The sequence below is a fragment of the Boleophthalmus pectinirostris genome, unplaced genomic scaffold (assembly GCF_026225935.1).
Source record: "Boleophthalmus pectinirostris isolate CB_2022bp ecotype Guang Dong unplaced genomic scaffold, ASM2622593v1 HiC_scaffold_22, whole genome shotgun sequence".
Classification (NCBI taxonomy): domain Eukaryota; kingdom Metazoa; phylum Chordata; class Actinopteri; order Gobiiformes; family Gobiidae; genus Boleophthalmus; species Boleophthalmus pectinirostris.
In genome coordinates, this window is record NW_026571190.1 from 3,266,282 (window position 1) to 3,293,814 (window position 27,533).

Genomic DNA, 27,533 nt, shown 5'->3' on the forward strand with positions numbered 1-27,533 from the left:
TAGAGTGTGCCCAATTGTGCACTATGAGGTGATTTTATGTTGTAGGCACTTGGCTAAAATCATAGAAGAGTAAACAAATACAGCTTTTATTATACATATTTTTTTTGCTTAAAAATATACTTACACTTGGGGTTTATTGTCCAGATACTGAAGATCATTGTCTGCATTGTCCACATACAGTACAATCTTAAATGGCTTCTTTTAATTGTTCTCTTTATTTCTGACTATTCTGTGCTATGATAAAACATTATAAGAGTATACAACTTATTTTCCAGTACCACAGATATGAATCTAAATTAGAAATAAGATAGGATACTTTCTCTCATAGTTTGAGTTATCACATGAGATTCAATTAAACAAATATTATATATATATTATTATTTAGTTTTCTTAGAACTAGGAAAATAAGTATTAATTCTTAGTTTTCCAAGAGCAGAGGTACAGGGCACTGCCATCTTTTTTTTGCCATTCTGTTTGAGTTTGTATATTGAAAGTGACAGAGTTTCGGCCAGTGTCCTTCAGCACATGAGAACAGACCTGTAGTACTGAAAAAACAAGGTAAATTCACTGATCGTGTGTGTTTGTGAATGAGAGCTGTGTCAAGTGTTCTGAGAAAGAGCCTGAGAACTGTGTGAACTGATGAAAAATGTTCCAAAGGATTTGACCTGTGGCCCTGTTCAGATCCATGTTTGAACCAAACATCAAACTAAACCAAGTTTCAAAAAACAACTGAAAACAACTGTAAATTCATGTGTCACTCACTCAGAGCCTGACAGAGTTTAACCAATGAGAAAAGTGGACAGGCAATAGTGTCTGTGTTTGAACAGACAGCTGCATTACATATAGAATCTCCACATTGGACTTCCGGTTTAGCGACTAATGGAATAGGACGTGTGACCCGAAGGGCTCCTGCGAAATCGATAAAAAATATATCAGGGCATCATTACCGATACTGAGTCAAGACATTTTGGGACATTAAGCTGTTTTTATTTTTTTACATCACTGGCCACCGACATTCCTCCAAAACGTAAGAATACAAGTAACTCCACGACGGCGCAAACACAGCCCTCTGCCGTGGCAGCATCTCCAGTTTTGAGTGACCCTGCTCCTGCCCCCCTGACTCCTCCGGACGCAGCTGTTCCAGCTTCAGAGATGAGTTCTGCAGATTTTAAGGCTGAATTGCTCGCTAAACTCCAGAATGAGGTGGTAAGCATTTTTAGAGTTGAGCTGGTAACAGCGATGTCCGACAATTTGTCTAATATATGATATGGAGGACTCGTTGACGACCTGTACAGATGACGTGGTCTCACTCCAAACTAGAGTCGACAAGTTGTCCGCCTAAGTTATTTCTTTTGAGAACAAATGCGACAATTTGGAGGCAAGATCCCTCCGAAATAACATTAGGATTTTGGGCTCACTTGCGAAAGATGGCCCCATCACTACGGCAACTGTCTCCACCATGTTGAAGGAAGCATTCGGCCTGGATAAGCTACTGTTTGTGGATTGCGCACACAGGTCTCCACAGTCCGGCGGGCGTCCCCGTGCCATCGTGGCACGGTTACATTATTACTCAGACTGTGCTGACGTTCTAGAGCATGCCAGAGCTCAGCAGCTGATCAAGATTAAGGATGCGACAATATCTGTTTTTCTGGACTATACTACACGCACGTCCAAAGCTTGCGCTGCCTTCAACGATGTTTGACGCCAACTAAAGGATGTACCAGATGTGTTAATTCTTATAGTATGTCCAGCTCATCTTCGGATCACAAGTAAGGGTGTCACAAGGCCGTTTACATTGCCAGGAGAGGCAAACGTCTTTATGAAATACTAAAATAAACCTGTTTTGTGACCATAAAGATGTCCCATCAAAGATGGTAATGATAATGATGCCAAATGTTGTGTTTTATCAGTCCTTCTGAGTTTGGAAAACTGTGAAGACAACTATCAGGTCCAAAGCCCTGAGTTTTTCCTTTAGGTTTTTTGACTCTTTGTGGAGTTTGCACTGGTATCCTATTGTTTGGGGATGGGGTAATGGTAAGTGCCACGTGGGAGGTTGTGAGTTTTGGGGAAATTGGTTTGAGTCTGTCAAAAAATTCGAGCCAGACTCTATTCATAATATAGAGTTTGGCTTCAGATTCGCTCCTGTAACCACGAGCCTCATTTGAGCGGCGCTGAACTCTGTGGGTCACACTCACTTAGTCCACTTCTTTTATACAGTCTATGCAACAACATGGCTTGGGAATCATTATCATTCTGGCACTGGCTGCTGCACTGACACATGTTGGTACAGGCTAAATCTTTAGTTTCTGGTGTGCAGTTCTGCAGTCGCCTTTGTACTTGGCAGTGGTGAACCGTGGACCTGGACCCTGAGCCTTCACTAGGACCAACTGCTGCTATCATGACATCATTTATTTAAAGAAAACTAAATGAAGCAAATCGCACATGCACTTATTTCATATATTTGTTTAATAAACATTAGGTACTGTTCAACATGATGGACAGATCCACGCTCGGCCGGGCTCTCATTTTTTGATGCTGCGGTCTCTCTTATACCTATCCTACCTATCACAGGGTATTCACAAAGGCCCTGCAGATGTTGTGATGCGATCATATGTATGTGTGTGTGTATGTATGTGTGTGTGTGTGTATGTGTGTGGGGGGTATACATATGTATATTATATATATATATATATATATATATATATATACACTCATAGTGTTCAGCGCTATGAGTGATTAGATTAGGTACTCCAAGAAAGGTAACTATATATATATATATATATATATATATATATATATATATATATATATATTAAGTGGCAGCCATGTATTTACTTTTTTTGAAACAGTCTAAACCAACCACAAACCAAGCCCTTTTTAAAAAATGTATTTAATTGTATTAAATTGTATAAAAATGTTTTGTTTTTTTTTTTTTTTTTATTATTAATATTAGTAATGGTATATATTTTTTTAATCAATCTATTATTATTTTATTGTATGATGCTACTCCTATTTCTTGAGTCATTTGTTTTTGTTAGTTAAGTTTGTAAGTTATGTGTTATCTGTGTAAAAATGAAAAAAGGTGTGTGTACATGTGTTGTTTGAATGACGTATCTTTATCTGTTTGCACATGAATAAAAACATATGAAACTGAGAATCTCCACAAGGAGCACATCTCCATACCATTCTGATCTCAGTATTGTCCAGACGTTCATTCTACACTTCTATTTTCTAACATGTTTGGCTCTTTTAGCATCTCCTCCTTTACATTTGGATTTGAAAGTCTTTTTAAGGGGCTCTTAAAAAAACTCCATGAGATGAACCATGTGAGCAGTGGGCGGGGCTAAACACTGTGATGTCATTCTGTAGGACTCTGGATTGAGCATGGATCAGAGAGAGCACAGAGAGGACGCAACCTCGCCCACCACCAGCAGGGCGGCGCTGGGAAGTGAAGACTCTATTGGACGAATTATAGATTTTAAAAAGGAGCCTGGTCTACAGTAAGTCTGAACCAATGATCAGATGTGACTGTTGTGTGTGTTTACATGAACTAAAGAAATGTGATGACCAAAAACACCAGGTGCACATGTGTCGCTTCAGTGTAGGACGTCTTGTCTTTTTGAGAGAAATCATCTCACATCAGATTTTTCAGTTTTAAGTTACATTTCAATGATCTGATTATTCCAGAAATCAAATTATAATTAGATTTTGAGTGTGCATTTAAACATAAACACTGGAGGATTTTAAGAGGGGATTGGTTTACCAAACATTCAGTGTCACTGTCAGGCTTCTACCTGGAACATGAAAAGGGTTGATATTTAAAACAAAAAAAAGTGGTAAAGTATTTTATTTTTTCTGTACTAATGAAGATAATATTGTAAAACATAAAATGTAGTGTTTCTTTGTTCAAACCATATCACTGAAGCGTCTGTGGTGAAGGCCTCATGAACACTTTGTCAAACCTCCTGAAGTATCTGACCTGAGTCAGAACAGTTCCATGTGTTTTACTGTGACTGAAGTGTTTTTTCTTCTGTGTCTCAGGATCCACCAGAAACATCCTCCATCTGAACCTGGTCACAGCTGTGAGTCCCTCAGGAGTGACTGGTCTATGTCACCTCCCATTGTTTTTGCCACAGAGCCGTGAGTTTCCACAACTATTGAATGAAACAGTAGGACAGTAGGACTGTGTCTGACTGTATTTTTTTCTGTACTAATGAAAATAATATTGTAAAACAGAAAATGTAGTGTTTGTTTGTTCAAACCATTGCAATGAAGTGTCTGTGGTGAAGGCCTCATGAACACTTTGTAGAACCTCCTGAAGTATCTGACCTGAGTCAGAACAGTCCCATGTGTTTTACTGTGACTGAAGTGTGTTTTCTTCTGTGTCTCAGAATCCACCAGAAACATCCTCCATCTGAACCTGGTCCCAGCTGTGAGTCCCTCAGGAGTGACTGGTCTATGTCACCTCCCATTGTTTTTGCCACAGAGCAGTGAGTTTCCACAACTACTGAATGAAACAGTAGGACAGTAGGACTGTGTTTGATGTGTCTCTTTCACAGAGTGGAGCAGATGGGTCCAGAGGTCTCCAGTGGTCAGCACCATCAGACACAGCTGGACTCCATATTTAAGGTCTGTCATTCACTAAAGTTTGGAAATGTTCAGATGAATGAGAACTTGTTTGACACAGATCTGACACTGACTGCATTTGTGTTGTTTATAATGTGTCTGTTCAGCTTCTGGAGGAGGACATCTTCACTTTTGTCCAGAAGGAGCTGAAGAAGCTCCACAAGGTTCTGAGTACAGATTACCCAGAATGCTTAGAGCCTGTGGAGGATGAGGATGAAGAGCAGAGGAGCAGCAGTGAGGCTGTTCTGAAGATCACACTGAACTTCCTGAGGAGGATGAAGCAGAAGGAGCTGGCTGAGCGTCTGTGGAGCAGTAGGACCATTTAACACATTTAACAAGATGCTCACAGTCATTTTATCTTCTCTGAGACTCAGGCTTGTATCTGTTGTCTTCATTCAGGGAGTTATTCTGGAGGTTGTCAGCGTAAACTGAAGTCTAACCTGCAGCAGAAGTTTGAGTGTGTGTTTGAGGGCATCGCTAAAGCAGGAAACCCCACCCTTCTGAATGAGATCTACACAGAGCTCTACATCACAGAGGGAGGGTCTTCAGAGGTCAACCAGGAACATGAGGTCAGACACATGGAAACAGCCTCCAGGAAACCAGACCCAGCAGAGACAACCATCACATGTGAAGACATGTTTAAAGGCCCAGCTCACACACATGGACCAATCAGAACAGTGCTGACAAAGGGAGTGGCTGGCATCGGGAAAACAGTGCTCACTCAGAAGTTCACTCTGGACTGGGCTGAAGGCAAAGCCAACCAGGACATACAGCTGCTGTTCCCGTTCACTTTCAGATCACTCAATGTGCTGAAGGAGAGAAGCTTCAGCTTGGTGACACTTGTTCATCACTTCTTTAGTCAAACACAAGCAGAACTCTGCAGCTTTGAAGACCTCCAGGTGCTCTTCATCTTTGACGGTCTGGACGAGTGTAGACCTCCTCTGGACTTCACCAAAACCAAGGCCCTGACCGACCCCACAGAGTCGGCCTCAGTGCACGTGCTGCTGGTAAACCTCATCAGGGGGAGCCTGCTTCCCTCCGCTCGCCTCTGGATAACCACACGACCCGCGGCGGCCAATCAGATCCCTGCTGAGTGTGTCTCCCTGGTGACAGAGGTCAGAGGATTCACTGACCCACAGAAGGAGCAGTACTTCAAGAAGAGGTTCAGAGACAAGGCCGACACAATCTTTTCCCACATCAAGACGTCCAGAAGCCTCCACATCATGTGCTACATGCCGATCTTCTGCTGGATCACTGCCACAGTTCTGGAGCATGTGTTGAAAAGCAGAGAGAGAGGAGAGCTGCCCAAGACCCTGACTCAGATGTACATCCACTTCCTGGTGGTTCAGGCAAAAGTCAAGAACATCAAGTTTGAAGGAAGATCTGAGACAGACCCACACTGGAGTCCAGAGACCAAGAAGATGGTGAAGAGTCTGGGAAAACTGGCCTTTGAGCAGCTGCAGAAAGGAAACCTGATCTTCTACGAGAGTGACCTGAGCGAGTGTGGGCTGGACACTGCAGCAGCCTCAGTGTACTCCGGAGTGTTCACACAGGTCTTTAGAGAGGAGCCAGGCCTGTACCAGGACAAGGTCTACTGCTTCATCCATCTGAGTGTGCAGGAGTTTCTGGCTGCTCTTCACGTCCATCAGACCTTCATCAACACTGGGATCAACCTGCTCTCAGAGAAAACACAGAAGTCTACAATTTTCAGTGCAAAAAGAAAACTAAAGCATCTTCACCAGACAGCTGTGGACCAGGCCTTACAGAGTCCAAATGGACACCTGGACCTGCTCCTTCGCTTCCTTCTGGGTCTTTCTCTGTCGAACAATCAGAGCCTTCTACAAGGTCTGCTGACACAGACAGGAAGTAGTTCCGAGACCAATCAGAAAACAGCTGAGTACATCAAGAAAAAGCTGAGTAAGGATGTGTCTGCAGAGAGGAGCATCAACCTGCTTTACTCTCTGAATGAACTGAATGATCGTTCTCTGGTGGAGCAGATCCAACAGTACCTGAGTTCAGGACGTCTGTCTGAAGGTGGACTGTCTCCTGCTCAGTGGTCAGCTCTGGCCTTCATCTTACTGTCATCAGACGAAAATCTGGAGCAGTTTGATCTGAAGAAATACTCTGCTTCAGAGGAGGTTCTCCTGAGGCTGCTGCCAGTGGTCAAGGCCTCCAACAAAGCTCTGTGAGTAACATTTGTTTAACAGAGGATGGTTTGATTCAACTTCTACCTCAACAATGTTTTCTGTCTCCAGACTGAGCAGCTGTAACCTGTCAGAGAGAAGCTGTGAAGCTCTGTCCTCAGTCCTCAGCTCCCAGTCCTCTAGCCTGAGAGTCCTGGACCTCAGTCTCAATGACTTGAAGGACTCGGGCCTGAAGATGTTGTGTGTTGGACTGAAGAGTCGTCACTGTAAACTGGAACAGCTCAGGTCAGAGGGGTTCATATTATTTACTATTATTACATTACCTGTTGTGGACAAAGGGAATTGCCCAAAGTAGCATTATATCTATCTATCTATCTATATATATATATAAATGTGTTTCTCACATTCCACGGTGGTAGGTCTCTCACCCCCATCCAGCTTGGGTCCTCTACCAGAGGCCTGGGAGCTTAAGAGTTCTGCGCAGTATCTTTGCTGTTCCCAGTACTGAACTTTTCTGGACTGAGATGTCTGTTGTTTTTCCCGGTATCTGTTGTAGCCTCTTCCAGTTTGGGGGTTACGGCCCCGAGTGCTCCAATCACCACGGGCACCACTGATGCCTTCACTTTCCAGGCTTTCTCCAGCTCTCCTTGAGCCCCTAGTATTTTTCTAGTTTCTCGTGTTCCTTTGGCGATGTCCACCACCACGGCTTTGTTCTGATTCTTATTCACCCCCACTATGTGTGGTTGGTTCGCCATCACCATCCTGTCAGACTGTATCTGGATCATTCTCCACAACCTTTGGGCGTGTTTTCCACCTTGACCTTGGGGTTTCCAGCCCGTACTCTGCACAGATGTTGCTGTAAACTATGCCTGCCACTTTGTTATGTCGCTCCATGTTTGTTTCCCTGCAGCATCTTACACCCTGCAGTTATGTGCTGGACTGTCTCAGGGTCTCTTTGCACATTCTACACCGTGGGTCTTGTCTGGTGTGGTAGATCTGGGCCTCTATTGCTCGAGTGCCCAGGGCCTGCTCCTGAGCAGCCAGGATCAGTGTCTCTGTGCTGTCCTTCAGAGCAGCCCTCTCAAGCCATTGGTAGGATTTCTTGATATCAGCCACTCTGATCTGTTGGGGCCTTATCCTTGATGTACTCAAGGAGCTTGGATGTTTCATCCTGGACAGTGGTTCCCACACTCACTAGTCCTCGGCCTCTTTCCTTCTCATATATATACAATGGTCACTGAAATAACTTCAAACTGAGAAAAGCAATAATAAATAAAACATTCTGATGAATAACCAGTGAAAATCACTGTTTTTGAATTGTTATTCAACAGAATTATTTAAAAAACAAACTAATGAAACTGACCTGGACAAAAATGATTGAAAAGATTGTAATTGGACAATAGGGACATGTTAACATGTTAAACTTAGGTATGTCCTCTCATTGGCATCACAGGTGTCTTCAAACTTGTCTTCAGTCAGTCTGCCTGTTTAAAGGGGGGCATGTGTCATTGTGCTGTTTGGAGACATGATGGAGACAACACTGAACATGGACCAGAGAAAGAGAAGAAGAGAACTGTGTCAGGAGACTAGAAAGAAAATGACAGACAAGCAGGTTAAAGATAAAGACAATAAGACCATCTCCAAGCAGCTTAATGTTCCTGTGATTACAGTTACACATGTTCTTCAGAAGTTTAAGGTCCACAGGACTGAAGCCAACCTCCCTGGATGTGGCTGCAAGAGGAAAATATATGACAAATTGAAGAGATGGATCATACGAATGGAACCAAAGAGCCCCGAACAACCTCCAAACAAATTAAATGTGAACTCAAAGGGCATGGTACATCAGATCGCACCATACGTTACTGTTTATGCCAAAGTGGACTTCATGTGAGGATACCATTGCTGAAAGCAAATCATAAAAATGTGAGACTGATATTTGCCACAGTGCATATGAACAAGCCACAAAGCTTCTGGGTGAATGTGTTTTGGACATATGAGACAAAACTGGGCACATCAGCTCTATGTTCACAGATGCAAAAATGAAGCACACCACGAAAAGAACACTGTTCCTACTGTGAAACAGGGAGTAGGCTTGGTTATGTTCTGGGGCTGTTTTGCTGCATCTGTGCAAGATGCAATAGAATCTCAAAACTATCAAGGTATTTTGTACCGAAATGTGTTGCCTAGTGTCAGAAAACTTGTTTTCGGTCATAAGTCATGGGTCTTCCAACAGGATAATGACCCAAAACACACAACTAAAAACACCCAAGAATGGCTAAGAAAAAAACTTTGGAATGTTCTGAAGTGTTCTTCTGTGAGCCCAGATCTCAATCCTATTGATCGGTGAAACATGCTGTCTGGAGAAGGACCCTTCAAACCTAAGACAACAGAAGAGTTTGCTCACGTGGAGTGGCTCAAAATACTTGTTGACTAGTGCAGAAGTCCCAGTGACAGAAATCATTTGATTGCAGAGTTTGCATCAAAAGGTTGTGCAACAAAATATTAAGTTAAGGGTACCATAATTTTTGTCCAGACCAGTTTCATTATTATTATTATTTATTTATTTATTTTTTTCTAATGATTCTGTTTACAGGTCTGTTTACAGGTGAAAAGCAATGTTTGATTTTTGTTGGACAATGTTCAGTACATTTTCATTTATTACTCCTTTTATCAGTTTCAAGTTATTTCAGTGATGACTGTTGATTTTTCTTTCATTGCGAGAGGGGTACCAATAATTTTGTCCACGTCTGTATGGGACTTGCTATTTGCCTCATTTGGGTTTAATGTTACACTCAAACTGACATACTACAATAATCTGTGTCCTCAGACTGTCAGGTTGTTTGGTCTCAGAGGAAGGCTGTGTTTCTCTGGCCTCAGCTCTGAGGTCCAATCCCTCCCATCTGATAGAACTAGACCTGAGCTACAACCATCCAGGAGACACAGGAGTAAAGTTCCTGTCTGCTCTACAGGAGGACCCCCACTGCACACTGGACACTCTCAGGTATGGACCTGTCCTCACAGCGTGGCTCTTGTGAAGCAGTAACTGTACCAGACACACTAGTAACACATAGAATCAGCCTATTTTAACAGATTAAACATAAAGTCTTAATGAGCCACAGTAATGAAATATCTGTTTTCTCCTTCAGACTGGAGCCTGCAGGTGTTCACTGGTTAACAGTTTGCCCGTGGAAGAGTAAGTATAAAAGAAATATAGTCATGCATTTATTTTTTTATTTATTTTTTTTATGTGGATATATGGAGATTTCAGAATCCTACCAAACTACAATATTCATATTGATCAAGTACCTACAGAGTATGTTGTTCCTTATATAAAAGATCAGTATATATATATATAGTATATATCATTCAGTATAATAATTATTAGTTAATTAATTCCCTGTCAAACTTGGAAGAAACAATACAATTACTTGAGAGGAAAAGCTCACAAATTGGACAAAATATGTATGAAAATAATTGTTATTGCTTAGAATACAATGCAACGAAATAGCAAAATTTACAAAAAAAGCTAATTTACAGAGTCTGAAGCAGTAAAAGTAGTGTAAATCATTAATTCCTAATTGGATCTAATGATTACAGTGCTGTCCTGTAGCTGAGGTTATGACAAATGAAGTAATTCTGCCCTGTTCAACATCAGGAGAGGTTGTCATCAGGGTTCACGATTGTCACCATTGGCTATTGAACATTTAGAAACAGCCATAAGGTCTAGTGAGCAAATACAAGTGGTTCAGATTGGTAGCAATGAACACAGAATCTTATTCTTAACAAAACTACAAACCACTGAACCAGCAATCAGGGTTTTTATCTGCCAGTTAGAAAGTAAACATAATAACATAATAATCTTTAATGTTACTTAATCCAAATATAACCCAGAATGTGTTTGCTTTTAACAATGCCTCTGGTTTTACATATTCGGGCATTCAAATAGTACTTCTGCTAGAAGAACAATTCACGAGAACAGAACAATAGAATCCACCTCCAGAGACTTGGAGCTGTGGCAAACTTTACCAATATCACTTATAGGTATGACCAGTATTCTAAAAATGAATATACTACCCAAATTCATCTGTCTTTTTCAAAATATCCCCCCGGTGGTGCCAGGGGGATATTTTGAAAAAGACAGATGTTTACTAAAATGTCAGAGTTAATCAGGTAATTTATTTGGAATCAGAAATATTCATGTATTCACTGAACTTGATTGTATCTCCATTTGATGCAGAGAATTTGAAATGTACCGACATTTACTGGTGTTACTTGGCAACTCAACTAAGAAAAATAATGTTTTATTTCTCCTCCCAGAATAATCTCTCATGGGTGAATATGGAATCAAGGTCTGTTGCATTACCACTGAATTTATATTTGTATTCTGCAAAACCAAAGCATCATAAAGGGCCACTAAACACCAAAATCACTTTTTTCTATTGATTAGCTGTGTAAATGGGGCTAAAATAGACATTTATACTTATCCTTGGCCTTACTTGGGCATTTTGGTGCATATTTGTTAAAAATCTGACTTTTGGGGCAAAAGTCAGGTCTGTAACGGCCTCTTTAGGATCAACTATGGCCAGTGCATACAAATTTTTGTGTTGGACTAACGGCCACCAATAAGGCTATGGCATGACAAGCACCATATATATATATATATATATATATATATATATATATATATATATATATATATATATATATATATTAGGGCTGGGCAGAAATAAAAATAAAAAAATCACGATTAAACGCGATTAATCGCATGTTATACGCAAAACCAATTAATGAATTAAAAAGTAGAGTATAGCACTCTTTTATTGGAAATGTAAATGAAAGAGCCAAACATTTGTTGTGCTAACAGCATTTCTTTCACAGGGGAACCTCAGAGCCTTCAAGGTATTCAGGGAAGGCTCAAGAAAAAATATGGAATGGACGTTTGTACTACTAATATATTTATTGAATATTTTTTATGCTGTAAGTAATGAACAATACACTAGTAATCATTTCTAGATCAGTGTTATAAACTTGGACTGATATTTCTTAGGAAATATTAGTCCAAGTTTATAAATTTTTTCTTCCAATGGTATCTGGGTAAATCAGTTACTCCAGCACTGAACTAAAGAAATAAGCTCAGCTCAGAGCCGGTGCCCGCGGCTGAACCCGCGGCCGGGCCCGCGGCTTGCGGAGGCTCGGGCACATTGCATCTCATGTGGTCAGAAGAAAGTGAAAATAGTTTAAAGAAAAGATGTCAAACATAAAGAAACGCTCGCGGTGGACTTTTTCAAAATAAAAGCCAGTGAGAAACAGATGTTTACAATAAAATAAATAAATAAATAATAAAAACTTCATTAACGGCGTTAAAATAATTGTCGGCGTTAATGACTTAATTAGTTAACGCAAAGTTAACGCGTTAACGTGCCGAGCCCTAATATATATATATATATAATTCTACCAGTGGTTTGAGAGGGCTGGTCTGAAGCAGCACAGAGGCACTCATACTGGCTGCACAGGAGCAGGCCCTGCCTGCTCGAGGCCACTCGAGCAATAGAGGCCCAGATCTACCACACAGAACAAGACCCAAGGTGTAGACTGTGCAAGTAGATAGAGATACTGCAGTGTGTTAGATGCTGCAGGGAAAGCATACATGGAGTGACATAACCAAGTGGCGGGCATAGTGTACAGAAACATCTGTGCAAAGTACAGGCTGGAGACCCCAGGATCAAGGTGGGAAACACCTCCAAAGGTTGTGGAGAGCGACCAAGCCAAGATCCTGTGGGACTTCCAGATACAGTCTGACAGGATGGTGATGGCGAACCAACCAGACATAGTGGTGGTGGATAAGAAACAGAGCAGAGCCGTGGTGGTGGACATCGCAATACCAACAGATGGTAATATAAGGAGAAAGGAACAGAGAAACAAGAGAAATACCAGGGGCTCAAGGAAGAACTGGAGAGAACCTGGAAGGTGAAGGCATCAGTGGTGCCTGTGGTGATTGGAGCACTCAGGGCCGTAACCCCCAAACTGGAAGAGTGGCTACAACAGATACCGGGAAAAACAATGGACATCTCAGTCCAGAAAAGTGCAGTACCTGGAACAGCAAAGATACTGCGCAAAACTCTTAAGCTCTCAGGCCTCTGGCAGAGGACCCGAGCTGAATGAGAGGGAGAGAGACCAACCACCGTGGAAGGTGAGGAGCACATCCCTCGTTAGGTTCTAAAAATAACCCGCAATAGGCGAAAACCGCAAAGTAGTCAGCTTTATATTTTACATTATTATATCTGTTTTAAGGCTGTAAAACCCCTCACCACACTTTTCTCAGACATGACAGTTACAACCCTTTTTAAAACATATTGCTCTTGACATCCTTATTTTATTTTCCTCCTTCTTTTTGTAACAAAAGATTAATTTATTCCGTAATGGAGCCCTACAGTGTAGAGTTTTGCACGGGTCCATTTTTGGAGACCGCCAGTGCCTGTAATAAATCACACACAAATTAAAAGCATTCTAACTGAAGCATCATCAGAATTGTGGACACCCTGCTCCACGGGTTCGGGGTTCTCTCTCTTAAGTCCAAGATTAGTTCTGGTTTAGACCTAGTTTAGACCTGGTTTAGTCCTGGTTTAGTCCTGATTTAGTCCTAACCCACCCGTGTGTAATTACTACCCGCCTGCATACCCATCCGTAAAATTCTAGAACATTAAAACCCGCCTGTATCAGCAACTATTTGCCCGTACCTGTCCCAGTGGCCTGTACCTGCCCCGGTGCAAATCCAGAAGTCCAACTTTTTGTGCTATGGTTAGGATATTCCTCTGCCTTTTAGGTGCGACTGCAGGAACCTTTGTTAGTGCAGAATGTTCCGTCAGCATTGTGAGTTTTGTCGGTGAGAAAACTGGCACACTGGTAGAAATCGAACATTTATTTAAATTTGACAGCTGAACACATTCTGTACTGTACAGGAGACACGGAATGGAGGAGATTGATTGACAATGATCTACAGTCCTTTACGCAATTAGGACACAGAGGAACACAATGCGTGTTCATATGTTGTAAAAAAAAAAATGCAAAATTGCACTACAAAAAAGTCTGCAAAACAGTGAGACAGTGAGGTGAAATGCATTATAGTGAGGGATGTAGTAGTAGCAGCGAAATATGTGGAAAAAAAAAAAAAAAAAAGCTCACTCTTTCACTGCCTGCCCTCCAGTCTACCCGAGTGTTTACTTATTTTCAATCATGTGTGCAAACTGTGTATTCCAAAGCAAAGGACATCTGCTAGATATGCAGACTGCCTCTTCCCACACACACAAAAAAAAAAAAAAAAATCACAAGAAAACAGTTCAAATGCAATATTTTTTAAGTATTACATAACTGGCTGAAGTTATTTATTTTAAAATTTACAACAGATTTCTTAGACATTTTAAAACCATCCAACTCACTCACAAAACATGTCAGCTCACCCACACACACCCATGGACTCATTCTTCACCTTATCTGTTCCTCAGCCTCAGTCACAGTCCATAACCTAGCACTAACCGACCTCTCTATCTCTGACCACCTGGCTGTTACCTTGGACATACTCATTCCCGCCCCAGCTCCAAAGCAAACTCGTTCAATAACCTTCCGCAACCTCAATTCACTATGCCCTACGACTCTTGCCTTCTCCATATCATCCACCTCCTCTCTCCCCACTAACCCATCCACTTCAGATCTTGATGACTGCTACAACCAATCCCTCTCTTCCTGCCTTGATCTGCTTGATCCCCGCAAAACTTAAACAGTCTCCTTTGCCACCTCTGCCCCTTGCTACACACACCTGAACTCCAACATCTCAAAAGGAAATGCAGACAACTTGAACGACTCCATAACAAAACCGGTCTCACTGTCCAAGCCGAAGCCTACAAAGACTCCACCTCCACCTGTAACACAGCTCTCAAAACCACCTGATCCAACTAATACTCCCACATCATCCACTCCAACTCTTCTAACCCCCACACCCTGTTTTCCACATTTGCTCAGCTCACCATACCCATGGACTATGTCACCTCTTCATTTGCCACAAAGAAATGCAATAAATACTTATCATTTTTCCACTCCATTCACTCCACACTCAATAGCTCTCGCTCCACTCATCTCTCTCCAGAATCCAACCTCAACCCAATCACAAACACAAGCTGTCATCCCCCCTTATCCTTCTTGGACACAAACAAACTTCTCTCCACTATGAAACTCACAACTTGCCATCTGGACCCTCTCCCATCTCCTCTCCTGAAAGCCTGCATCCCTATTCTTACCCCACTCATCAGCAACATCATAAATACCTCCCTCAGCTCTGGCTCTGTCCCTCCTGCACTCAAACTAGCCACAATTACACCAATTCTGAAAAAAACCTGGCCTGGACCCTGACAACCTGGACAACTTCAGATCCATCTCCAATTTTTCTTTCCTCTCCAAAATAATAGAATGTGCCATCATCACCCAACTCCAACAATACCTCCTCAACTTCCAGCTTTTCGAAACATTTCAATCTGGTTTCCGCCCACATTACAGCACTGAAACAGCCCTCCTAAAAGTCACTAATAACCTCCTCCTTGCCTCAGGCTCTGGTTTCCTCTCCATTCTCCTCTTCCTCAACCTCAGCCCAGCATTTGACACCATTGACCCATCCTCCTCCAGTGTCTACAGTCCATCAGCATCTCCGGCACTGCACTCTCCTGTTTCTCCTCCTGCCTCTCTGATTGTCACCACTACATCTCCTTAAATAACTCCAAATCTCACTTCTCCCCCATCACCACTGGTGTTCCCCAAGGTTCGTGGCTCGGTCCCTTCCTCTTCATCATCTACGTGCTTCCCCTCGGCCACATCATCCGCCACCATGGACCATGCCTGTATTTCCTCCAGACTCAGCTACTGCAATAGCCTTCTGTATGGTCTAAAGCAGTCATTCATTCATTTTTTTCAAAATAAAACCAAAAATAAGGAAACAAAAAACAACAATTTTCTCCATTTGTCTCCAAAACAAAAATGAAAAAATGGATAACGATTTTTTTTTTTTTTTTTTTTTGCTTGTTTGTTTTTTTTCAGTTTGTGATTTTGTGTTTAAATGAATAATGGAAATGCCTGTGGTCACCTGACGGTCTATGCAGGTGCACCTCACCCACACCTGCTCCAGCGACCACACCACTCTTGTCCTCAAGCAACTCCACTGGTTCTCCGTACAATACCACTTTCATTTCAAGGTCCTCCTCTTCACCTACAAGTCCCTCCATAACCTGGTCCCTCCCCATCTCACCGACTTCCTCTGTCTGCACTGTCCCACCTGCCACCTCAAATCAGCCTACACCAGCCTCCTCATTCCTCTCATCAGGGGAGAACTGGACCCTAGGGGACCGAGCCTTCACCGCCGCCGCTCTCTCCCTCTGAAGTGCACTCCCACAATCCATCAGGAACTTGGACTTGGTACAGCACTTCGGATCACTCCTAAACACTCACCAGTTCAATCTGGCCTTCCCCTCATGATTCTCCCGTTTTCTACAGTGTCATTCTAGTGTCCATTTTCTAGCACTAATTATGCTATTGGTTCCTCCAAGGATCTTGGAAAAATTGCCAATCTTTTTTACTGAGGGAACAGTGATGTCTTTTGAGGAATTCATTACAAAATTTATCACATAAGCACTTAATATATTTGCAAATCCAGTTTTATTTCTTCAGTGCAAATTCAATCTTTTCAAATCCCAAATCTTACTCCCCTTGAGGGGTTAATTACAAAAGTACTTTAAAACAGGGATGATTTCATCATTCTATAATTGGACTGTGTCTGGTTCCAAAATTGAATCATGGAAGCTGGACTTGAATGAACAAATTTCTGAAGATGAGTGGAAAATTATGTCCCCAAAACAATCATCTAACATTAGCCTAAAGCTAATTCAATACAATTGGAGAATGCAAACATATATAACCATGTGAAGTTCAATAAATAAAGCAGCAGAATACCTGATTCATGTTTTCAGTGCAGAGAAGCCTGAGGGACATTTGTTCATTGCATATGGGAATGCAAAATAATCCAATACTTCTGGCAGGAGGTGATGAACAAAACCTGTCACATTTGAGCTGTGAGCTTCCTTTTAGATGCCAAGATGATAATACCACATCTATATCCAAAAACTGGGGTCCCATCAACTTCAGTTTATAGACTGAGCTGTCCTGCAGGGTCCTCTTGCTGTTAGTGCTTGGTTCAAATCAATGGTGGATTGTTTGGCAATGAAGAGAAGAACATATTTTATTCAGAACAAACTATATTTAAATGAAGATATTTTGAAACCCTTTGCAGAGTTCAGAAAGAAAGTCAATATTGATCTTTTTTACAGTAGTAGGTCCTTTCCGTTGTTCTACTGGGGGACTTCAACACCCTTGTGGGCAATGACAGTGACACTTGGGGAGGGGTGATTGGGAGGAACGGCTTCCCCGATCTGAACCCAAGCGGTTTTCTGTTACTGGACTTCTGTGCTAGTCACAGTTTGTCCATAACGAACACCATGTTCGAGCACAAGAGTGTCTATAAGTGCACGTGGCACCAAGACATCCTAGGCCGGAGGTCGATGATCGACTTTGTAGTCATGTCATCTGACCTCCGGCCGCATGTCTTGGACACTCGGGTGAAGAGAGAGGCTGAGCTGTCAATTGATCACCACCTGGTTGTGAGTTGGGTTCACTGGTGGAGGAGGAAGCCGGAAAGACCTGGCAGGCCCAAGCGTGTAGTGAGGGTCTGTTGGGAACGTCTGGCGGAGCCCTCTGTCAGAGGGACTTTCAGCTTGCACCTCCGGGAGGACTTCTTCCAGATTCTGGGAGAGGCTGGAGATACGGAGTCCGAGTGGGCTTCATTCTCGGCCTCTATTGTTGATGCGGCTGCTCGGAGCTGTGGGCGTAAGGTCTGTGGTGCCTGTCGCGGCGGCAATCCCCGAACCCGGTGGTGGACATCGGAATTAAGGGATGCTGTCAAGCTGAAGAAGGAGTCCTATCGGGCCTTGTTGGCTCGTGGGACTCCTGAGGCAGCTGATGGGTACCGACGGGCCAAGCGTGCTGCAGCCTGTGCGGTTGCGGAGGCAAAAAACTCGGAGCTGGGAGGAGTTTGGGAAGGCCATGGAGGAGGACTATCGGACGGCCTCAAAGAGATTCTGGAAAACCGTCCGGTGCCTCAAGAGGGGGAAGCAGTTCTTCACCAACACTGTTTACAGTGCAGGGGGAGAGCTGTTGACTGGGGACATTCCGAGGACGAAGCCGAGGCTGGGGACTCGGAGACGGACTCATCCATCACCCTGGCTGAAGTCACTGAGGAGGTTGGCAAGCTCCTTGGTGGCAAGGCTCCGGGGGTGGATGAGATCCGTCCTGAGTACCTTAAGTCTCTGGATGTTGTGGGGCTGTCTTGGCTGACACGCCTCTTCACGCCTAGCGGTCGGGAACAGTACCTCTGGAATGGCAAACCGGGGTGGTGGTCCCTCTGTATAAGAAGGGGGACCGGAGGGTGTGTTCCAACTACAGGGGAATCACACTTCTCAGCCTTCCCGGTAAGGTCTATGCCAGGGTACTGGAGAGGAGAATCCGGCTGATAGTCGAACTTTGAATCCAGGAGGAGCAGTGTGGTTTTTGTCCTGGGAACACTGGACCAGCTCTACACTCTCCATAGGGTGCTCGAGGGTTCATGGGAGTTTGCCCAACCAGTCCACATGTGCTTTGTGGACTTGAAGAAGGCATTCGACCGTGTCCCTCGTGGTGTCCTGTGGGGGGTGCTCTGGGAGTATGGGGTCCGGGGCCCTTTGCTAAGGGCTGTCCGGTCCCTGTATGACCGGAGCAGGAGCTGTGTTCATTGCCGGCAGTAAGTCAGATCTGTTCCCGGTGCATGTTGGACTCCGCCAGGGCTGCCCTTTGTCACAAGGTTCTGTTCATTGTGTTTATGGACAGAATTTCTAGGCGCAGTCAGGGGCTGGAGGGGGTCCGGTTTGGGGACCACAGGATTTCATCTCTGCTGTTTGCAGACAATGTTGTCATGATGGCTTCATCGAACCAGGACCTGCAATGTGCACTGGGGTGGTTTGCAGCCGAGTGTAAAGTGGCTGGGATGAGGATCAGCTCTTCTAAATCTGAGGACATGGTTCTCGACTGGAAAAAGGTGGCTTGCCCTCTCCAGGTGGGTGGAGAGTCCCTGCCTCAAGTGGAGTTCATGTATTTCGGGGTCTTGTTCACAAGTGAGGGGAGGACAGAACGTGAGATTGACAGACAGATCGGTGCAGCTTCGGCAGTGATGCGGTCGCTGTATTGGACCGTTGTGGTGAAGCGGGAGCTGAGCCGAAAGGCGAAGCTCTTGATTTACCGGTCAGTCTTTGTTCCTACTCTCACCTAAGGTCATGAGCTCTGAGTAGTGACTGAAAGGAAAAGATTGCGGATACAAGCCCTCGAAATGAGTTTCCTCCGCAGGGTGGCTGGGCGCTCCCTTAGAGATAGGGTGAGGAGCTCAGTCACACGGGAGGAGCTCGGAGTAGAGCCGCTGCTCCTCCACGTTGAGAGGAGCCAGTTGAGGTGGCTCGGGCATCTGTTCCGGATGCCTCCTGGACGTCTCCCTCGGGAGGTGTTCCGGGCATGTCCCACTGGGAGGAGGCCCGGGGAAGACCCAGGACACGCTGGAGGGACTATGTCTCTCGACTGGCCTGGGAACGCCTCGGGGTCCCCCTGGAGGAGCTGGAGGACGTGTCTGGGGTGAAGGAAGTCTGGGAGTCCCTGCTTAGGCTGCTGCCCCCGCGACCCGGCCCCGGATAAGCGGACGAAAATGGATGAATGGATGGATGGATGGATGGATAGGTCCTATCCTTGTTGTTGTTGTTTGTTTCTTTTGATTCTTTCTGAATGAGAATCATTCAGTGGGTATGTCATGTTTGTCAGATCCCATGTAAGCTATTTTTTTTATTACATTTGATCTACTTAGATATATATTTGGAATGCACTTTTGTAAAGGCGAGAGTGGGGTGGGATATGGAAGACATTTCAAGACATTGTCAAATTCTGTGGAAAAATGCGGATTATAGCTGTTGCAAAAATCTGTAAAATATATTGTTGATGAGTGTAGGAATGTGTAGAGTGACGTCAGAGACTGGAGCTGCACTTTGTCACTGCAGCAACAAACTACACACAACTCACATTTACACTGAAAATAATATGAAATAGATGTGTGAGAGGCTCTGAAACAAAAGGAAATATAGGACTGCTGCAAAAGAAATATTAGACTAATATAAGAATAAGAAATAAAATACAAATAGATTCATTGAAAAAAAATAAATTAATCATCAATAAGTAAAAGCCTTTAAATCCATCTTTCATGACTACATCTGTCCATATTAAACTCTAATAAAATGTGTGTCTCCACATGGGACTAACTGCTGCTGTGTTGTGTTTTCTCTCCATCAGATTTCTGTGATCTCACTCTGGATCCAAACACAGCGGACAGAAACCTCAAACTGTCTGACAACAACAAGAAGGTGACACGTGTGAGAAAGGAGCAGCCGTATCCAGATCATCAGGACAGATTTGACTACTGGCCTCAGATTCTGTGTTCCACTGGTCTGACTGGTCGATGTTACTGGGAGCTCGAGTGGAGTGGAGGGGTTTGTGTATCATTGTCTTACAGAGAAATCACAAGGAAAGGAGGTGGTATTGACACTTTGCTTGGAGGCAATGATCAGTCCTGGAGTCTGGAGTGTTCTAAAGGTGGTTTTTCTGTTTGGCATAATTACAACCACACACCCCTCCCTCAGCCCTGGTCCTCCTCTTCTGGGAGAGTAGCAGTGTTTGTGGACTGTCCTGCTGGTTCTCTGTCCTTCTACACAGTCTCCTCTGACCAACTGACCCACCTCCACACCTTCAACACCACATTCACTCACACTCTGCTCCCTGGGTTTAAGCTCTGGTGGTCTGACTCCTCAGTGTCTCTGTGTGCTCCAACAGAGTCTCTACTCAATGTAAAATAGTCCAATATTTTTCATATATTTTTACGTAATTGAAAAAAATTGCAGTGTTAATTGCAGCGAGTGTCTGGATGAAGATAAATGTGTAGTGTGAGAGATATGTGTGGGTGTTATATGTGTACGGGACCAGAACTTTATGAAGTGTCATAAAATATTTGAGAAAACCCTTCTCTCTCTCTCGTCTCATCTGAAGCTCACGTGTCCTTGATTCAGGGACTAAATCATTTCAGCTCAAAATCAGTTGAAAAAAGACAGTTATTTTGTGTGGTTTATTAAGAGCAAAAGAAAATTCCATTCTGTCACTGGACCAAAGGTTTAGATGCACAGTTAGATGGTGACACACTTTGACAAAGCAGTTTTTAAATAGTCTGAAACCTCAAAAAAAATAAAATAAATACAAGTGATTCCTCTCTCTCTCCTCTCATTCAGTCCATATTTCATTTCTTCCATTCCTGCTGTTTTTGCTGCTGTGTGACTGTGAGCGGGGTCGCCTCTCCACAGATCTGACCTGTAACCTGGCCTGGTAGAGTCACCTGCTTGTTTCCATGGAGATGTATAACTGTGATGACATACTTAGTTTTACCTGAAAAAACATGTGTTACTGTCAGAGGAGCCAAAAACTGTCCTCAAGTAAGAGTCACACTACTTCAGAATAATATTACTCAAGTAGAAGTAGAAAGTCGAGGTCCAAGAAATGATCAGAAGTATTTGGGAAAAGTACTACTCAAGTCCGAGTCACTTAAAGAGGAGTGTGGGGACTGTTCTGGAAATCTTTCCATCAGTGTCTTTTCCTGGCTCTAGGTTCATCATAAATGCTCCATCGGATGTCGACTGTTAAGTGATGTTTTCACAGCCTCTTGATTCTTACATCTTGGTTTTTAGATTAGTTTTTGTAATCTGAACTGTTCTCCCACGTACAACACTCTGTCCTTGTGTCTGTTGTTTATATCAATCTGAGCTTGTTCTTCTCCTGACTGTTGATCCAGCCTTGTGTTGACCTGTTCTCTGATGAGACTAGGTCTTATCTTATGTGTGTATCATCCCTGTGCCTTATGCCCCCGTGGGGTAGAAAGACTCTGTCTGTATTGTTCTGTCACAGTTTAGGACAGACGACTCTGTCAGGAACAGGGAGTTTTGGGATTGTGTGCACAATTGCTTCAATAAATCACACTCCTTGATTCAAGACGACTTTTCACTTCTTTTTTCATGTTTGAAGTCTAGAAATTCCACAACAGGATGTAACATCTGAATAATAATCTGAAGTGAATGTAATCTGACAAAACATGCAATAAATCCTGAAATCTGGCGTTTTCAAAGGACAGACACAAAAATGAGACAAATTAAATCAGATGTGAAGGAGCTGCAAGAAACACAAAAGTTCAAATCATTTCATATTGTCACATAAACCTTTTGTCCCTTTAGACTTCCTGACATTGTGAAGAGGAACAGGATTGGCTTAAAACACATTAATGCACCTGCAGTGTTGTGGCGGCCTCTAGTGGTGAAGCTGGAGACTGCAGCACAAACTATTTAATGACGTAATCAATATGAGGTTTGAAATGAAGTTCAGGGTTCAGACAAATACCAAGATGTTTGATCAATTCAGTTTGAATCATCCTGGACCCGTCACTGAACTGAACGTGAAAGCGAGGGGAATGAAATGGATTATAGTGAGTTCCAGCCTTAGAATTTCCCATCTCTATTGAACTGAAGATAAAAGGGAACTGTTAACATGAAAATAACCTCTTCATTACATCAGAACGTGGAACAGAGCATTTTGAGCTTTGGAGATGGCAAAAGACTAATAATAATGTTAGTATGAGTCAAACATGTGTGAATGAAACAAAACACAACTCAGGTCTGTTTCTGAGGAGGTAACAGTATCAGAACATGACCAAAAGCTCACAAGTCCATTTAGTGTCATATAGAAGCTTTAAAGAGTGTAGGGTTGGTCATTAGAGTCTGAGCAGAGGTATGACCTTTGACCTGAGTCTATAAAGTGAAACAGTGAAAGACAATAGAAAGCACCAGTGAACATGGAGAATGGAAAAGGCTTCATGAGGAGGTGACATACATGTGTCGGATTCAGATCATTGCTTTAGTTTGTTTGAAACATCTCATGTATTGTATGTCTTTCTATGCTTTTATTTAGATGAATGGTGTTAAAAACTTCAGAACAAACCTGTTTTAAAAATGTGATTTTAAAACAACTTGATGTTTCAGGCTGATGTCATGTGTTTCAGACTGGAGCCTGCTGGAGCTGAGTGGTTAACACCAGGACTCAGAAAGTGTAAGTGTTGAGTTCATTTCACTCACTAATAATAATACTGTGTGAGAGCCCTCAGACTGTGTGCTCCACAGTTGTGTCCGTGACTGAATCCAGAGTTTTTTCCTGAAGAGTTCAGTCTGGAGCTGTGTAACTGCCCTCATGTTTCAGCTCAAACATGTACAACAGTGATCTTCATTGTTCTTCTGGAGACAGTGGATTTAAACTAATCTCCTGTTCTCCTCTGAGCTGTGCCTCTGCTGTCACTCCTCCTCATCACTAGAACAACAGCAGATATCACACAAACACTGGCAAAAGGACAGCAGCTGTGAACAAGCTCCTGCAACACAAAGCCACATGTCTCAGCCCCTGTGTGCACCAAGAACAGAACTACTGCTGCTGGAGCAAAGGAGGAGCACCAAGCCCCAACAGAACTACAACTGTAAAAAGTCCAAAATCAGATACTAATCTATACTAAGTATTATACTAAGCATTAAAACTTGATATTAATTTGAGCAACTATCAATAATACATCCCATTCACAGGACAGAAATGAGAAATGTATTGAATGATCTTCAGCTGTAACAGAACGATTACAAGAGCACATACATGAATATAAACTCATGGACCATTATGGAACCGACCTGGACCACTGAGGGATTACACACATATAAGAGCACATGGGAATATAAAGAAAGTTCTATGATTTAATGTTGAAAATCACATTCTATTTCCTAAAGATAAAGTGTTTTTAGTTATCATCATGGTATCAAAATCATGATTGGATATCGAGTCTGCTCCTTAGTACTGAAATTGCTTTTGAATGTTTAGTATGGTGCCAACACTACACCTCCCAGCTTTAGACCCCAGCCTGGTGGCAGGTCCGTTGTATCCAACTCCCTGTGGCTGTGGATCTGGATGGCTGCCTGCTTACGTTGGGTTAACTTCACACTCCTTCCTCTGTTGCTAGTCGTGTGAAATGTTTGTACTGTGTTTTGACTATGTGCTGATCTGTGGTGGTGGTGTTTTTGTTTTTTGTTTTGTTTTTTGTGCACTCCCCCTTACCGTGCACTGATATGCTCTGGGGCTGTTCTCTTTTTTTTCTCCTCCCTATATCCTCATGTTACAGACGTGGATAAAATCACTGAAAAAACTGATAAAAGCAATAATAAATTAATAATTACTGAAAATTGTTCAATCAAACACTTTTTTTCACCTGTGGTTCAACAGAATCCTTAGAAAAAACAAAATAATGAAACTGGCCTGGACAAAAATGATGGTACCCGTAACTTAATATTTTGTTACACAACCTTTTGAGGCAAACTCTGCAAACAAATTATTTCTCTGTCAGTGAGACTTTTGCACTGGTCAACTGGTATTTCAACCCATTTCTTGTAAGCAAACTGTTCTAGTTGTCTCAGGTTTGAAGGGTTCCTCCTCCAGACGCATGTTTCAGCTCCTTTCACAGATGTTCAGTAGAATTGAGATCTGGGCTCACAGAAGAACACTCCAGAACAGTCCAATGTTTTGTTCTTAGTCATTCTTGTGTGTTTTTCGCTGTGTGTTTTGGGTCATTATCCTGTTGGAAGTCCCATGCCCTATGACTGAGACCAAGCTTTCTGACACTAGACAACATATTTTGTTCCAAAATGCCTTGATAGTTTTGAGATTCCGTTGTATTTTGCACAGATTCAAGACACCCTGAGCCAGATGCAGCAAAACAGCCCCAGAACAAAACCAAGCCTCCTCCGTGTTTCACAGTAGGACAGTGTTCTTTTCTTGGTCTGCTTCATTTTTGCGTCTGTGAACATAGAGCTGATGTGTCTTGCCAAAGCTCCAGTTTTGTCTCATCTGTCCAAAGGACATTCTCCCAGAAGTTTTGTGGCTTGTCAATCTGCATTGTGACAGATTCCAGTCTCACTTTTTTATGATTTTCTCTCAAGCAGTGGTGTCCTCACATGAAGTCCACTTTGGCTCAAACAATGATGGATGGTGTGATCTGACACTGGTGTAGTTTGCCCTTCAAGTTCACATTTCATTTGTTTGGAGGTTGTTCTGGGCTCTTTGGTTCCATTCGTATGATCCATCTCTTCAATTTGTCATAAATTTTCCTCTTGCAGCCACGTCCAGGGAGGATGGCTTCAGTCCTGTGAACCTTAAACTTCTGAAGAACATGTGTAACTGTAATCACAGGAACATCACGCTGCTTGGAGATGGTCTTATTGTCTTTATCTTTAACCTGCTTGTCTGTCATTTTCTTTCTAGTCTCCTGACACAGTTCTCTTCTTCTCTTTCTCTGGTCAGTGTTCAGTGTTGTGTCCATCATGTCTCCAAACAGCACAATGACACATGTCCCCCAAGTTTGAAGAACCTGTGATGCAGATTAGAGGACACACCTAAGTTTAACATGTCCCTATTGTCCAGTTACTTACTTACCACAATATATATATATATATTTTTAATAATTCTGTTGAACAACAAATAAAAAACAGTGTCTGATTTTCATTGGTTATTTTTCAGGATTTTTAAAAAAATGTATTTATTATTGCTTTTCTCAGTTTCAAGTTATTTCAGTGACCATTGTTGATTTTTCTTTCATTACCAGAGGGGTACCAACAATTTTGTCCCCATTTGTAGGCTGCAGTGTTTATTCCCATCTTGTATGGATGAGGGGACAGATCCAATTTCAGTTCCTTTGTATGTACATGTAAATGTGAAGAAATTGACAAATGGAGGCCATTAATTTGTTCATTTAACCCTAATCAGAAGTAGTGGTGCTGGAGTAAAGGAGGAGCCCTGGAGCCACACTGACACAGACACAGCTGTTGGACTCAGCACAGGACTGTCTACACACAAGCACAAGTGACTGTGGATTCATATAGAGACATTTTAAAGGACAAAGTCTGTGTCATGGAGCACAGACGAGTGTAGGAATGTGTGGAGTGACGTCAAAGACTGGAGCTGCACAAACTACACACAACTCACATTTACACTGAAAATAATATGAAATAGATGTGTGAGAGGCTCTGAAACTAAAGGAAATACAGGGCTGATGCAAAAGAAATATTAGACAAATATAAGACTGCAGTGATTAAGAAATAAAAATAATAATACATACATTGAAAAAATACTTGAATCATCAATAAGTGAAAGCCTTTAAATCCATCTTTCATGAAAACATTTGTCCATATTAAACTCTAATAAAATGTGTGTCTCCACATGGGACTAACTGCTGCTGTGTTGTGTTTTTCTCTCCATCAGATTTCTGTGATCTCACTCTGGATCCAAACACAGCTCACAGAAACCTCAAACTGTCTGACAACAACAAGAAGGTGACACATGTGACAGAAGAGGAGCTTTACCCAGATCATCAAAATAGATTTGAGCACAGGCCTCAGATTCTGTGTTTCACTGGTCTGACTGGTCGCTGTTACTGGGAGGTCCAGTGGAGTGGAAGGGTTGATGTATCACTGACTTACAGAGAAATCCCAAGGAAAGGAGGCAGTGAGAGTGTGTTTGGATGGAATGATCAGTCCTGGAGTTTGTCCTGTTCTAAAGATGGTTTCTCTGTTTGGCATAATAACAAGCAAACCTGCCTCCCTCACTCCTGGTCCTCCTCTTCTGGGAGAGTAGCAGTGTTTGTGGACTGTCCTGCTGGTTCTCTGTCCTTCTACACAGTCTCCTCTGACCAACTGACCCACCTCCACACCTTCAACACCACATTCACTGAGCCTCTGCTCCCTGGGTTTAGGCTCTGGCCTGACTCCTCAGTGTCTCTGTGTTCTCCTTTGGATTAAGAGAATCTTCACTTTTCATGTCTCTAAATCAAATCATCCATAGAGTCATTCATAGTTGTTTTTCACTCTCATTTCGCTGATACTAGGCCTCAGTTTGATCCCAGGTGGATCATGAGCTACATTCACATTTGTTTCAACAAATTCTATTTGTAAGAATCTTTTTATAACCCATCATTTTCCTTTGAGAAAATCTTCATGCTGACAGTTGTGTCATATTAAATGTGTTTCACTTTGGCTTCACTTTGTTTTTGAAATGTCTCTGGATGAATGCAGAATAACCATCATGACCAAAACATGAAGCAGAGTTTATGTGTTACACTTAATCACCAAATACTTTTACTTGGGTAGTTTATTTGAACATCATTGTTGTACTTGTACTCACAGTACTTTTACTCGAGTACACTTTAGGTGTGTTGGAGCTCCCTCTGTGTTTGTTTTTGTACTGACTGTTTTCTACAATAGTGATCAATAAACAAGTGAATAAACAGGTCCATGGACATGACCATGACTTTATTCCACAGCTCAGTGTCTTTCATTCACACAGCTCCTTATGGGAAATGTGGACACTATATACAATTTCAACACAGTTACCATGGTTACCACATGCCCAGAGTGACGAGTGGTTTCCATCAGAAGCACAGGAGAAGATTTAGAAAGGGGGAAACAGGCACAGAGCCGCTGTGTCCACTAG

At 42.6% G+C, this 27,533-nt stretch overlaps 1 protein-coding gene and 1 pseudogene across 1 annotated transcript; both read left to right on the forward strand.

Annotated features, from left to right (window-relative positions):
- The window catches only part of LOC110160420 (NLR family CARD domain-containing protein 3-like), a 197,359-nt pseudogene that overhangs the window by 17,994 nt on the left and 151,832 nt on the right, over positions 1-27,533 (forward strand).
- Positions 4,544-27,354, forward strand: LOC129410250 (NLR family CARD domain-containing protein 3-like). The gene is made up of 7 exons (XM_055157744.1): positions 4,544-4,629; positions 4,734-4,938; positions 5,026-6,811; positions 6,882-7,055; positions 9,598-9,771; positions 23,023-23,069; positions 26,307-27,354. The coding sequence occupies exons 1-7, from the start codon at positions 4,570-4,572 to the stop codon at positions 26,840-26,842; spliced, it is 2,982 nt and encodes a 993-aa protein (XP_055013719.1). The 5' UTR covers positions 4,544-4,569; the 3' UTR covers positions 26,843-27,354.